Source organism: Rattus norvegicus, chromosome 9 (genome assembly GCF_021556685.1).
Source record: "Rattus norvegicus strain SHRSP/BbbUtx chromosome 9, alternate assembly SHRSP_T2T, whole genome shotgun sequence".
Taxonomy (NCBI): domain Eukaryota; kingdom Metazoa; phylum Chordata; class Mammalia; order Rodentia; family Muridae; genus Rattus; species Rattus norvegicus.
The window spans coordinates 54096079-54110778 of NC_141542.1; the positions used below are offsets into that span (position 1 = coordinate 54096079).

At 50.6% G+C, this 14700-nt stretch overlaps 1 protein-coding gene across 1 annotated transcript; it reads right to left on the bottom strand.

The window, feature by feature from the left end:
• Positions 1-1989: 1989 nt before the first annotated feature.
• Positions 1990-11656, bottom strand: Actr1b (actin related protein 1B). Its single transcript, NM_001039028.2, has 11 exons — positions 11504-11656; positions 9892-9956; positions 8551-8626; positions 6370-6495; positions 5995-6119; positions 5625-5841; positions 5294-5386; positions 5007-5181; positions 4392-4453; positions 4190-4230; positions 1990-4032 (listed from the first exon to the last, which is right to left on the bottom strand). Exons 1-11 carry the CDS (start codon positions 11549-11551, stop codon positions 3930-3932), a joined length of 1131 nt encoding a protein of 376 aa, NP_001034117.2. The 5' UTR covers positions 11552-11656; the 3' UTR covers positions 1990-3929.
• Between the last annotated feature and the right edge of the window lie 3044 nt (positions 11657-14700).

Sequence of the window (14700 nt, forward strand, 5' to 3'; positions counted from 1 at the left end):
AGTTTTTAAATTTTAATAGCCCAACTTCCATTTGTGCTATTTTATACTTGTGGGTGTGGAGCCATCTATTGGAACATTGTCAATTTAGCAGTAACTTAAACACTTAAAGAACAGACTCTCTCCCACAGAAGCAATCAACGGCCTGTAGTTCCTCAGATAGGGGTGGGAGTTCATTTTTTTTTTCTTTTTTTTTTTTCGGAGCTGGGGGCCGACCCCAGGGCCTTGCGCTTGCTAGGCAAGAGCTCTACCACTGAGCTAAATCCCCAACCCCGGGGTGGGAGTTCATGAACATGTTTCCAAGCCATGCTAGAAGGCTGACTGGCCTGATCTTGCGCAGGTGGCCAGAGCTGCTTGCTGTGAGTTCCCGAGTGCACTGGTCCTGCCTGCCACGCCAGAAGACAGTTTCAGTCCTTCCCAACCTCTGGCTCATACAAACTTTCTGCCTCTTCGTGATGGTCTGAGTCTTGGGGAGGGGAAGGAGTCCCACCACAGGTGTCTCTTCTGTGTCTGAGATCTCTAAGGGGTCACGGAGTCTTTGCACTTTGACCAGTTATGAGTTTGTGGTAACCACCACCCACTGTACAAACTAACTTCTCTGTTAAGGTCTGAGAGCTGCACTAATTAAATGAGAATTTAGAGGAGAGTTTGATGCTGTTTTAGCAGAATAATAGCCATATGTTCACCCTGGAGGCAGTAAGCTGCCCTAGCCACTCCTTGGGCAGATTTGCTGTGCCCACGCGTGCATTTCTTCAATCCGTTGTTGGTTGCTCCCTAGACTTTGGTGTCACAATTGCCCCCATGGGCATCTCTTGCCGAGCCAGTCATTTCAGTTCCCAGCTGGGTAAGACAATTCTTCCCCCATAGCAGCCTGCATAATACCCTGCAGTGCTGTGAGCCAGCAGGGAGAAAGCTTCTGTCAGTTCCAGTCTGATTTTTTTTTTTTTTCTTTTTTCTTCAGAGCTGGGGACCGAACCCAGGGCTTTGTGCTTGCTAGGCAAGTGCTCTACCGCTGAGCTAAATCCCCAACCCCTCCAGTCTGATTTTTACATGCCCTATCACCAATGTGTAGGTATCCTCAGCAATACGGTCTTTTCATCAAGTACTGGGGGTAGCCAGAAGGAAGCAACAGCCTGAATCCCTGAATCTGAGTCCCCCAGATATGGCAGCAACACAAGGCAGGGAAGGGGGTTAGTGGGAGGAGTCTATACATGATGGCAGGCTTTCAGTGCATGGTAAGCACTTTACCAACTGAGCCATCCCTCCAGCCCTTAGTCATGGATCACTAAGGATTCACAACTATTTTATCGTATTGGTTATATTACAGATGAGAGTATGGGGTCCTGATTCAAGCTGGCCCATGTGTTGCTTAGACACTTGAGTTCTGTACAATGCCATGAGACATTTGGATCTTTTTTTCCCCCTTAGGGAACTGAAGGCTAGTGACTAGAAGCCAAGGCCTAGACACCATGTTCACTGTTTCTGGGGTGTCACTACTTCTAGGTCTCCCAGCAGACAGGTAGAAAACCCATGTACATATCCCAACCTGGTGCTTTCTTGAACACAGGGAAGTGTTCTTGTCAGCATTAGAAGAGTAAAACCAGCTCATACCTGTAACTCAGTACAAAACGAGGCTTAGTCTGGCTGCTTTCCTCAGCTGTAGCTTCTTCCATTACAGCAGGCTACCTCTTACCAGGCTATCCCTGCTAGAGGAGTATGGAGGTGATGCAGGGCTTTACCTTAAAGAATGGGATTTTTTTTTTTTTTTTTTTTTGGCAGATAGAGGGGCTGTTCCCGTGAAGAATGCAGCAGGGCTAGCAAGCAAAACAGGACACAGGCTAGGTATGCTTAAGGTAGGGATGTTAGAAGACCCCAGATGTGGCAGCCTGAGGTTCCTCGAAGTGACTTGGCCAGCATTACACAGCTGGTTTGTGTTCTACTCAACAGATAACTGCAGTTCTTCCCCCAACGCCCCACGGCTAGATTTACTCATAAGGACTCATGAATATTTTATTGTATGGCTTATAACTCATTACAGGTTTGAGGTGGTTACCCGCACAGTAGATTATGAGCAAACACACTGGTGGGCAGGATGGAGCAGGGTTGTGAGCTGGGGCTTAACAGGAAAGCATGGGTAGCAGAGGCACTGTAGGAGACCAGACTCAGACGGACAAAATGTGGGCATGAGGAGGGAGGAGCTTAGCAGGGAAGTTCCAAACACAGGTGGCTGGGAGCCAGTGTGCCAACGGAGGCCTGCACTGGAGCTGGTTTGCAGGGTCCCTTAGCACAGGCTTTTGTGTAAACTTTTGATGCTATGCTACGACCACAGGGCCGCACAGAATCTGCTGCACACATTCCTGATCAGCACTTTGGCCTACAGCTTTCAACACTTGGCTCTGTTCACTAGTCTTCCATAGTGGAAACTTGTCACCTAGCACACAGCTAACGTCCTTCCTTCCTCAGATCCTCCACATGCTAGCCCAACTGACCTCTTTGGTTTATGTCACTGTGCCACAGACCAATTTACCCTTCCTTGCCAATGTTCCCTCCCCAGCCTCACTGTCAAAGTACTCTCCCTACCCACTGACTGTCCAAGCTCTTATAAGCCAGCGGGCCCCGCCTATTGGCACAGCCTGTCGGCCCAACACCGTTCCAAAATGGCTGGCATTTTTCTCCTCTAAGATGAACGCTTTTGGGGGGCAAAATTGTACCTTGTTCTCCATCAGCCTCAAACATGTGTTGTGCAGTAAGTACCAAACAAGCAAACTTCTCTACTTGCTGAGCTCTTGCTGCCTGCAGGCCTCCTGCAGACTGTCCTCCTTCCTGTGGAACCTGGTCCATTCTTAGGCTGCCCTTCCTTCTGGTCCTGCCCTAAGCTGGGACCTGCACACCTCTGCTGCCAACACACATCACATGAAGCACACACAGCAGCCCTAGCAAGCCTCGCAGGAGGGTGAGGCTGCTCTCCCTTGTTCTGTTGCCTCAAGCTCCAGAGCTTTCTGCCAGTGTCCTTTCTCTCAACGCGCCCAGGGACTGCTGAGCAAATGAGAGCACAGAGCCACAAGAATCAGAGCCACACACCGGGCCTTGTCCATAATTATTACTATGATTTATAAAAACAAGTATTTTTCAGGCAACTGTGTTAAATTACTGTTCAGATCTGGAGAGGGGGGTGAAGACCTTTCTTGAGGGAGGTGAGAACATGCCTACCCTTGGGGTCTGAGTCCTGGTTAAATGGCTTTACCTCAGCAAATAAAGACCATTAACCCCTTCCTGTCCAGGGCACCGAGGGAAAGAGGAGGGAGTAGCAAATCAGTGTAGTGCTTTCAAAGGGAGTGGGGCAAACCACGAGCTGTGGCTGCCCATGGCTCTGATGCTCTGACCCTTGGCTACATCCCCTCAATGGGAATGTAGGACTGCCCCTAGTCAGTCCTAGACAGGACACTTGCCTTTTCAGGCCAGAAAGAGGCAGCGGCAGGAAACACACCAGTGAGCCTCAACACCCTGAAGGGAGCTCCTGGCTGTCCCTCCCTTCAGCCTACTCCAGAGATTCAGGGCGTCTAGCCCCACCCCACTGTTACAGCAAGTGGAACACGTGGGTCTGGTCTTTGAGCTTCAAGGCCAGAGCAAGGAACCACAGGCCAAAGTAGCCCTGCTGAGAGGGTCACTTGCACCAACTCAACATTGGGTTCCTCAGTCCCTATGCTCCCGTTTGGGACAGCCGTCCACGCAGCTAAACGTTAATCTCTGTGTCTGTGTGTATGCTGAGCACAGGGGGAGGGGAGGGCTACAGGTGACCATGACTGCACCATCTGCTCCGGGGACAGGGCATGCAGGGGACCCTAATCTTAGAACACGAACCCAGACCAAAAGGGGTCAGGGCTCTGGCTCCCCTTTCCTCCCTCTCCCAGTATGTCCACCCTCCTTGGGCATTAGAAGGTTTTGCGATGAATCGCACGGGAGCCATCTTCTTCATATTCCTTTTTGGATACCCACATCTTCTTGAAGGTGTCCAGTGAGGCGAGGATGGAGCCGCTGTGGGGGTGGAGAGGCAATATTCGTTAGTTCCTGTGGGATGGGCCACCTGCCATCCCTGGGTCCTCGAATCTCACATCCTTTCCTTGGGAAAGAAGCCCGTTGGTTTTCCCTGGCCAGCCTCTCCCCAAGCCCTTCTCCGTGAGCCCCATCTCACCCGATCCATGTGGAGTACAGCCTTTCCTGAGGAGCAGAGATCTAGGAGGAGCAAAGGATTGTGTGAACACACAGCTGCCACCCTTAAACCAAGGCAGCTAGGCCCATGCATGGGTGGTGGGACACAGTGCAGAATGGGCAACAGGCCCAGCAGGGGTCCCATCTGCCCACCCAGCGCCCTGTCCTGAGGCTCTCAGTCCTACCTTGATTTTCACATCCTTTGGGGCAAGTTTCTTTACTTCACTTAGTAACCGGTCTCCGAAGCCTGCAGATACAAAGGATGACCAAGCCTGGACCACAGCCAGTCCCCCTGCCACGGTGGCCTGTAGACCCAGGCTGTTGCTCTCCCTCATCCTGCACACCCTCCCAGGGCTGAGTGGCCATGCTGTAGCACCCTGGCTGTGGGTGGGTAGAGCTTACTCAGAGACTGACTGGAATATAGTCTAAGGCCACACAGCTCCACTTGACTCCATGTCCTCTGCATGGGGTCATGAGCACTGCAAAGCCATGGCTAAGGAAATCTTACTTTAGTGCCTGATTTTGTTTTCGTTTCTTTCTTTACATTTTTTAAAAGGAGTGTCTCATCCCATGTAATCCAGGCTTGGCACTCAACTCATGATCTTCCTGAGTACCAAAATGGCAGTTGTGAGCCCTCAGACCTAGCATGCAACAAGCTAAAAGCATCTCCTATCAGAAAACTCAGCTCACTGAGAACTACCAAACAGGTGATGGCAACGGCACACTGCTGGCTCCAGAGAGTGCTCTGAGGTGCCAGACATCCTGGGCCTGTGGTCTTGCTACCATTTCCCCAACAGTACCTTTAAAGAGTGTTGAGCCCCCTGACAGCACGATATTGGAGAAGAGCGTCCGGCGGAGGTCCATGTCCGACTTGTGGATGGCGAAGGCCAAAACTTCATGGAGTCCCTCACTCTCATCCCCAACCAGGTCTGGCTGGAACAGCAGCTCAGGGGCTCGGAAGCGTGCAGGCCCCACCTGTGGAGAACACGCCTGAGGCACAGGATCTCCAGGGAAGCAGGTCCTTTCCGCCCCCACTGTCCCACTGTTGGCATTAGCTACCATCGTGGAGTCAGACCTGTCTACTTACATCGAGCGTGCTGCCGTCTGGAAGGGTGTACTGCACCTTCTCAGTCTCTAGAGCCTCGTCCTTTTGTGGGTTGATGGACAGGTAGCAAGCTCGCTGTATGGGCAGGGCAGGCTCTTAAGCAGGCTGTAGCAGGTACACTTGTAGACAGAGCTTGCTATCTTGGCTTCCTTAACCACGCCCCACGCTCTTTATCCCCAGTCCCGTCCACGCCCACATGCTCTTTATCACCCCCGCTCCCCTGCCCCGTCCACTCCCAAGTCCCAAGCTCTTTATCCCCAGCTCCGGCCACCCCCACCCATGGCCACGCCCACAACCCCATGCTCTTCATCACCTCTTTGATGGTCCGCACAACCTCAAACTCAGCTGAGGTGTGGAAGTCAGCGCCTTCCTTGCGCAGCAGCAGCCTCAGGTATCGGGAGACGTCCCGGCCCGCAATGTCTACCCGCATGATGGAGTGCGGCATGGCAAAGCCCTCATAGATGGGGACAGCGTGAGTGACCCCGTCCCCCGAGTCTAAAACCACTCCAGTAGTGCGTCCTGTTGCGTACCTGTCACCAGGTCAGTATTCTTATACTCCAGCCACTGAGGTGAGAGATCTCAACCCCGCAGGGGCCCCTGGGATATTATTTTTACTAGTGTAGAAGGCATGGAGGGGAGCATGAGGCGCTGCCTCCTGGGACATCAGGGCTTAGGGCACTCACAGGCTGAGCACGGCCTGCATGGAGATAAACAGTGCAGGAACGTTGAAGGTTTCAAAGAACACCTCTGCCGCCTTCTCCCGGTTCTTACTGGGGTTCAGTGGGGCCTCCGTTAGAAGAACAGGATGCTGTGAGAGATGAGGGAGTCACACAAACAGAACAGGCTAGGCCCTCTAAGAGCTTTCCTGGGCTAAAAGCACTGAACAGTCTGTCCCTCCTGAGGACACCATATGAATCAACTCTAAAGCCCAAGCCCTGGAACATTCCGCCAGGTGGTCACTGGGTGTACACACATACACACACCACAGAACAGGAGGTCCTATGAATAGGCAGTCAGAAAGCTGGCAGTGTAGTGGGAAGGAAGGGTGGGCACTACACCTCCTCGGAGAAGGTCTGTAGCTGGTCCTTAGAGTAGACGTACTGCCAGATGCGCTCCATGTCGTTCCAGTCCCGTACCACACCGTGCTCCATAGGGTATCGGATGGTCAGCAGCCCCCGGTGCTCCTGGAGGACAGGGAGAAAGCCAGACTTAGCACCTGACCCTACATGTTGCAAACCATGAAGCTACCTCTTGCTTCTCTCTGCCTACTAGTAATCTCCTGCTGTGTACAGAGACTCCAAGAGCTCAGGGCTCAGCTCTCTCAGGTCGAAGGAAAATGACAACATGCTCTAAAGCCCAGGCCCTGGAACATTCCGCCTGGCGGTCACTGGGTGTGTACACACACACACACACACACACACACACACAGAGAATACGGTCTTCTGAGCCACTGGATGTGTACACACACACACACAGAGAATACGGTCTTCTGAGCCAAACAGCAGCCATTCTCATCAGATCAGCTGTGCCTGTTGGCAAGACAACATCACAAGCAGGTGAAGGCCAACTGAAGGGGAGTTCCACTCACGATGGGTGGAAACTTTCCAGGTGCTTCAGGTTTCCCTATGATTATCCCCTCATCTGCACGCTGAGTAAGCCCGATAACGTCACTGTTTGCTGCAGTTAGAGTTGGGGTTCCTTAAAAGCTCAGTTGTATGAATAGGTTTTTGTTTTAATCCCAGGTGTGTGACGAGAGCCTGCTTCCCAGCAGGTGATTATACCTCGTGCACTAGCAGGGGTATGATTCTGCCAACTGAGATAGTTAAATTCTGGGAACTCTGGAGAAGGCATAAATGCCAGAGCCCCTAGAGGGGTTGGGACCACTCTGAAGACAGTCCCCCCATCCTTGGTTGTTGTTGTTTGAAGCTAACGATGAAGACTGGATTCACCCTAGAAGCTCAGTGTCTCTAATCAGCAGGAAGTAGCTTCAAGAGGTCTACACTCCCTTTCCCTCTAACCTTCTTCCCCAGGGTGGACTCTGGTGGAATCCTAGTCTGGTTTCTTACTGGGGCCTTAGAAAGAACCACTGTGGGGCTGGAGAGATGGCTCAGCGGTTAAGAGCACCCGACTACTCTTCCAGAGGTCCTGAGTTCAATTCCCAGCAACCACATGGTGGCTCATAACCATCTGTAAAGAGATCCGATGCCCTCTTCTGGTGTATCTGAAGACAGCTACAGTGTACTTATATATAATAAATGAATAAAAAAATAAATAAAAGGGGCTGGGGATTTAGCTCAGTGGTTAGAGCGCTTGCCTAGGAACCACTGTTCACATCCACCCAGGGAAAGAATTCTCTCAAACATGCCCATCCCACTCCCTCTTTCCTCACAGATGTTCCTCACTCACTGCCTAGGCTCTCCCCAGCATCTCCTTATGCACTGACTGGCATCCACCTGTAGCACTGCAGCCAATGTTCTGTCAGCACTGTCCCTCCTAGGCCACCTGAGCCCATCATTCCTCCAGAGTACAGCTGGAGCTCTGGCCTCTTGGCCCAGTTCTCCCATTAGTCCTCATCTGTCTCCTACAGGATGATGCCACGTCCACCTGCCCTCAGGTGTTCGTCTAGGGGACACTTGGCTTCTTGTACAACAGTGGCTGGCTTTCATCTCCCACAGCCTCTCAAGTGCCCTTCTATTCGTGCTCGGCTGGCTCTTCCCCCACACCTTATACTGGCTCCCTCAGAGTCTGACCCGCTGTGCAGTCCCCAGGTAGGCCATCCTAGCCAGAATAAGAAATGGCCCCCAGCCTTCCTCAGAGCAGGTATCAGATCCACCCAACCTAGGTGATTCTAATTCTTAACTCACTTTTGGGGGTAGCTGAAGATGACTTTGAACTTCTGATCTTCCTGCCTTCACCCCTCCCAAGTGCTGTGACCCCAGAAGACTTGTGATCTTAATCAGTTCTTTCTCATACAGTTTCTAAAAATCAGACACGACGAGGTGGAACCAGGAGTTCCTCAGGAATGTTGGTTCATTGGCATCGCACAGAAAGGGGATGCCCGCGCGCGCACACGCACACACACACACACACACACACACACACACACACACACACACACACACACACACAACCAAACTGAAGGCAAGAGGCCCAAAAAGGCACAGACATCCTGAACAGGTTGCTCTGACCACCGGCAAGCTCTCTATGATTGACAACGAACTCAACTCAGGGACAGTTACCTCTGCTTTCGGTCCAATGAACAGGTCCCCCTCCAGGGCTCCAGCCATAACCCGCATGTGCTTTGGCCGTCCGACACTGTAAGGTCACAGGTCAGTGAGTTAGGCAGGTGCACGGCTGAACCCATGTCCAGGAAAACTATAGTCTAACTGAGAGCAGAGCTCTGGGTGGGGGGTGGCCTGCTAAGCACTGGGAAATGGCTCAGGGCAAAGGTCAGAGCCTAGACCTATGGGGAGTGGGGCAGCAGCGTGGGTCTTAGAAGCACAAGCAGTTTGGGGTCTGAAGCAACGAGTCTCTCCCCAGGGAGGGCTGAGTGTGAATGACTGGATTCCGTCGGGGCTTGGCTCTAGCAAGGCCACACTTTTGTAGCCACACTGAGCCCACCCCACCCTCTTGTCTGCTGATGGATGGAAGACAGCCCCAGAACTCTGTGGTGGCTTCCTGGTGTATCCCTCCCACGGTGGCCACTCTTCCCCCGACTGCGAGGGCTTCCAGAATAGAGATTCAGTTCTTGGCAAGCATGTATCTGAGGAGCTACCATTCTAAACTGTGACCCACATTCCCCACAGACTGCCAACAGCCTTCCCTGATACCCACTCAGAGTTTGGGATGGAAAGATGAAGCCCTCTGTGAGCCCAGGCTGGCCTTTTCCCCAGAGAGGCTTGGAGCTCTTAAAGTCACTCCAGGGTCCAGCTCTGATCTGCAGGCCACTGACATATCCTTCAAGCTCTGAGAGGTGCTTCAGGGGGAACCTTCCCAGTGGGCAGGCAGGACCTGGGCGCTCCATGTTTTGGGACAGAACCACCCTGCATTCCTGTTACCATTGGCACTACCTGGGGTGTGTGGAGTGGGCTGGACAGGAGCAGTTCCTAGATGCTATACGTAACTGAGCCCCAAAGAAAACATTTCTGAGGTCTGGGGGATATAGCTTAGAATGTATGCTTAGCTTTTTGGGTTCACCCAAACTCCATGATAATCAGAAAAAACTTTCCAGGGAAGAAGGGGTGGCTGTGAACCCTCCCCCAACTCTCTTAGGAGTTTAGCTCTTCCCCCACCCCTCCCCCGGGAGAGGTCCCTCTTATTCTTGCTCCCGCCTTCACCACACCCCATCCCCAGGGCAATGCTGGTTGCTTCTAACAGACTCATCCAGAAACAAAGGCAGGAGGCTCTGAAGAGGAAATCTAGCAGTTACTCTCTCAGGGTCACCTCCATCAATCTAGTGTTTCCTCTTCCAGGTAGAAGAGGGACTTGGCCTCCTGGAAGGGAGCGGTAACACCACAGGGGCCTCTTATTCCCAAAAGCAAATAAGGGGCTCGGGGAACTGCTGCCCCAGTGACACTTACTAGTTTGGGAAACAGTACTTAGGAATCTGGTCTCCTGCAAAGCCAGCCTTGATCACCCCTGAACCCTGAAAGAAAAAGCAATGTTTAGCTCCTGCTAATGACTCCAGATGCAGTCAGTGTCCCCAAGTGGAGAGAGCTGGCAGTTCCACCAAGGCTGGGCAGGGAGGAAGCCAGAGACCTGACCTAGAGAAGATCACTTGCAAGCACTAGCGGTTCAAAACTAGGTGTGATGCTGCATTGCCTGTCCTGGGGTTTTTTTATTTGGCAGGGGAGTGTGGGGACTCAAGGGGGAGACAGCTGTTAGGGGCATCTTGTGGGTGGAGGTTAACGACAATGACTGGCCCCAGACGGGCATCAGTGAGGAGAAACCACACATCTCTTCTGTGAATGCTGTGGTTAGTACCTGAAGGGAGAGGAAAACAGACAGCTACACTCTAATGCTATACCTCAGCCTTCCTCTCTCTATTCAAGAATCCCTGTCTTCACCAGCAGACAGAGCACATACTGGGCCTGTGGGCAGGGGGTACCACTTGGTGGTCTCCAAGTACGTTCCTTGGGTAGTAAGAGCAGAGACAGTCCCTGCCCCTGCTGGAAGCTGGACCTAGGCTTTCAACGTGAACCTGGCACACCTTCCACGAATGAGTCACCTACTCACACCCTTTGTCTACCAGTCTCTATCAGGGCCTAAATAAACAAGTCCAAGTTACTAGAGATGGGCTCCAAGCCCAAAGGAGGCCAGGACCTCTGAGCCCATAAGCTTGTTGGCGATCAAACAGGTAGGTAGCCTGATATACACTGTAGCCTGACACAAGCACACCCCCAAGTCCAGGACTAGCCCGCCCCCCATAAACAAGTTATGATTTAAGGGAGCCCACATGGGTGCTCCAAAAAAAGGCAGCCGCAAAGGGATTCAGGGGCTCACGTGGGAAGGAGTCAGTTCCCAGAAAGAGAAATGTGTCACCGGCAAGTGCTCCAAGGCCTACACACCAGAAGCATCAGCTCTGGGTACAGCCACAGAAAACCCCAGCCACGTCAAGGCCTCTGAGACTAGATAGCTCCTAGGGCCGTTGAAGGCAAGCAAAACCCAGGCTGGAAGACAAAGCCCCGGGAAGCAGGACCTCTTTTCTTCCAGGCTTGCAAACTACTACCCCAAACTGCTCCGTCCTGGGGAAAGTGGTCCTGCACTCTCCAAAAGGATCATTTAGAGTGAGGGGGGTTAGTTAAAGCGGCAAAGAGGCCACCAGGTGGTGGCTGGAGGAAATTAACCTGCAGTGTTTGCCTCTGGGTGCAGCCTCTTGGGAAGTGTTGTAAAGATCACCAGGCCCTCCAAGAGATAAAGCTAGCAGTGTGCAAGAGACCAAATGTCAGCCAACCTCCATGAGGCTGCCAGAGCTGACCACCAAGCAAAGGACCAGGGGTCTTAACTTGCCCAGCGCTTCCACCCCAGACAGACGTGTTCAGCAGCCTAGAATACCAAAGATCGCCTGGCTGTGTCTAGCTGTCCCGCACATCCTGGAGGTGCTCCCGAGGCCCACCCCTGGCCCGACCCGCGTGGGCCACCGCCTGCGACCCCGCGATGGGTCACAGCCCTCCCCCCGCTGCCCGGCCTCACATTGTCGATGACCACGGGCTGGTTAGCGATGATGTCGTAGGACTCCATGGCCCGGCCGAGCCGGCCCTGCCCAGCAGGCGGGCTGCAGGAGGACCGGCAGGCTACAAGGCTCGCGGGGAGACCTGGACGGACGCGACTCCAGACACCGCGCCGCTCCCCTCCCCCAGTGCGCTGCCTACGCGAACGCGGCCCCGCAGCCAATCACAGGTGCCAACTGACGTGATTGACAGTGGGTGCCGGGGAGGGTTGCTGGGGGAAGTGGGAGGGTCCTCTTGGAGCCGGCTGACCAATTGAAGCTTCCCGGAAGGACAGCTGGGCGTTGCCAAGGTAGGCTGCGCGGTGTCAGTAAGATGATGTCATGGCTGGGTTCTTAAAGGGGGCAGGAGTTAAAAAGGAGGTGCTTGGTCTATATCTAATTGGGAAGTCTTTTGAGTTCATCTACTGGAAGCTCGTCTTTTGATGAGATGTTTGTGAGCACACCTCCTCTTAGGAAGCCAGCTCTTAAGATTATTTCAATGGGAGAGTCGGTTTGAATAGATTTATTCATCTTTTTGGTTTTTAGAGGTAGGGTCTCTGTGATACCTGGGCTGGCCTTGGAACTTGTGATCCTCCTGCCTCACAAATGCTGGAATTACAGGCACGCGCTACTATACCAAGCATTAGTTTTGGATTTAATAAAATTCAAACCCTAGGTGAATAATTTCTCTTGTATTTTATTTTAGAAGTATCGTAGGTTTACATTTAGGCCTATGTTTAATTTGAGTTAGTTTTTGTACATGTATCAGGTAAGCATTGGGGCTCATTTTTTTTCACTACTCATCAACTTATTCCAGTATTGTTGAAAATAATATGCTTTCTGTAGATGAGATGGCTCGGCATGTAAAGGCATTTATTACTAAAGTTGCCTAACCGAGGTTTGATCCCAGAGACCCACATAGCAGAAGAGAACCGGCTTCCACAAGTTGTCTGATCGCTACAAGTGCACCATGGAATATGGACAACCACATGCACATACAAAATAAATAACGTTAAAAATAGTAGGGGGTTGGCAGGGAGAAGCTGGGTGTGGTGCTGGCATATGCCTTTATTCCTAGTAGTAGGGGGGCAGAGGCAGACCAGTCTCTGAGTTCCAGAGGTTGACAGAGGCTATGTAGTGGGATCCTGCCTCAAAAAATTATATGTAATATATAATTTATATTTATATGAATTCATGTGAAACTATATGTAATCTTCGTCGAATTGCCTTGGTGCCTTTGTCAATAGTTGATATTTTCTGTCTACCTTCTATTATGTTTCATTGATCCAGTAGCCAATGATACATTGACTTGTGCTGTCAGTTTTATGTAACTAGACCCAACATCGGAGAAAAATCATCTTAAGATGATTGCCTCTTAACTGTTGGTAGAGTTCACTAAAGTTACCTAGCTCTTGAGTTTTCTTTATGGGAAGATTATAATACACAAATTATGTTTCTTTAAAAGAGATGCAGACAGGTTCTGGTGATAGTAGCAGCTTCCCCTTCTCATCTTCCTCTTCCTCTTCCTTCTCCTCCTTTTGGTCACTGAACATGGAACCTGCACCTAGGCGAGTTCTCTACCACTGAGCCACACTTGTGGTCTTGCTGTATCTTCTTGAGTTACATTGTTTTGTTACTTTTTTTTTTTTTTTTTTTTGGTTCTTTTTTTCGGAGCTGGGGACCGAACCCAGGGCCTTGCGCTTCCTAGGTAAGCGCTCTACCACTGAGCTAAATCCCCAGCCCCTGTTTTGTTACTTTGTATCTGTCCTGGAATTTGTCAGCTTTCTGTAAATTCAATGGGCAGAAAAGATGTTCATGGTGTACCCAGGTTTTTCTTTCAGTGTTTGTAGAGATGTTTCCCTTCTCATTGGACACCTGAGATACCTTCCTTCCTCCTCTTTTTTTTAAATCCTGATCAAGCTGGCTAGAGTAGTGGTTCTCAACCTGTGGGTTGTGACCCCTTAGGAGTCACCTAAGACCAGGGGGAAGATAAGATATTCACATTATGATTCATATCAGTAGCAAAATTTCAGTTATGAAGTAGCAAAGAAAAGAATTTTATGGTTAGGGGTCACCGCAAAAGGAGGAACTGTATTAAAGGGTCACAGCATTTCCTCAAAACACTGACTTTGGAATTCACTGACTAGTCTTCCCAATGGTGCTTGCATTTTTAATGCATATGCGCGCGCACGCACACACACACACACACACACACACACATTCCAAATAAACAAATACATATAAAAAAACAACAAGGCACAGAATTGTATGAAATATTAGAGCAAATGAGTCTCAGCTGTACTCAGCCTCTGTCTGGACTGAAATCCCACCCTAATTCATCCCCAGGTCTTTCCCGTGAAGAACTGTTTGTTCTGTCTATATGGACTTACCTTTTGCATTTCTAATGTAGGGTAAAGAATTTACCCAAGCTGGGGAGATGGCTCAGTGGGCAAAGCATTTGCTGCCTGTACTTGAGGACCAGAGTTCTGATCCTTAGAGGCCATGCAAAAGCCAACAGGTGACAGTGCCAACATAAAGTCAGGAGCCAGAGTGGGGTTCCCCAAGGCAAGCTAGCTATCAAGATTAGTCAGAGTCTGCCAGCTCTGGGCTCAGGAAAAGACCTTGTCTCTATAAGTAAATCAGAAAATGTTCAAAGAAGACAAAGAGTTGATGAACTTTGGGTTCCCATACTAATGATATTCACAAATTTGCCTCTACACATGAACACACACACAAAATACACTCTACATATGCATGCCCCAGATTTACATAACAATTTTAATTTAAAAATCTCCAATGTAAGGCAGGCAGTGGTGATACATGCCTTTAATCCCAGCACTTGGAAGGCAGAGGTGAGTGGATCTCTGTGAGTTCAAAGCTAGCCTTGTCGGCAGAGTGAGTCTGCAGAGGACGGCCAAAGCTATACAGAGAAACCCTGTCCCAAAAAGAAAAAAAAAAAAAAAACCAACCAACCAAACAAACAAACAAAAAAAAACCCCACTCCCCTAGAACAAAACAAAAAACAAAACCCAAAGCCCCTTCTATATATAATTGAATTATTTTTAAATAATTACTGAAAGTATTCAAAATGTAAGACAGCCTGATGCTGGCCTTCAACAGAAACAATGAAACAACATATGTTACACCAAGAATCAGTCAGCTGGGCATCCTAGCCACATCT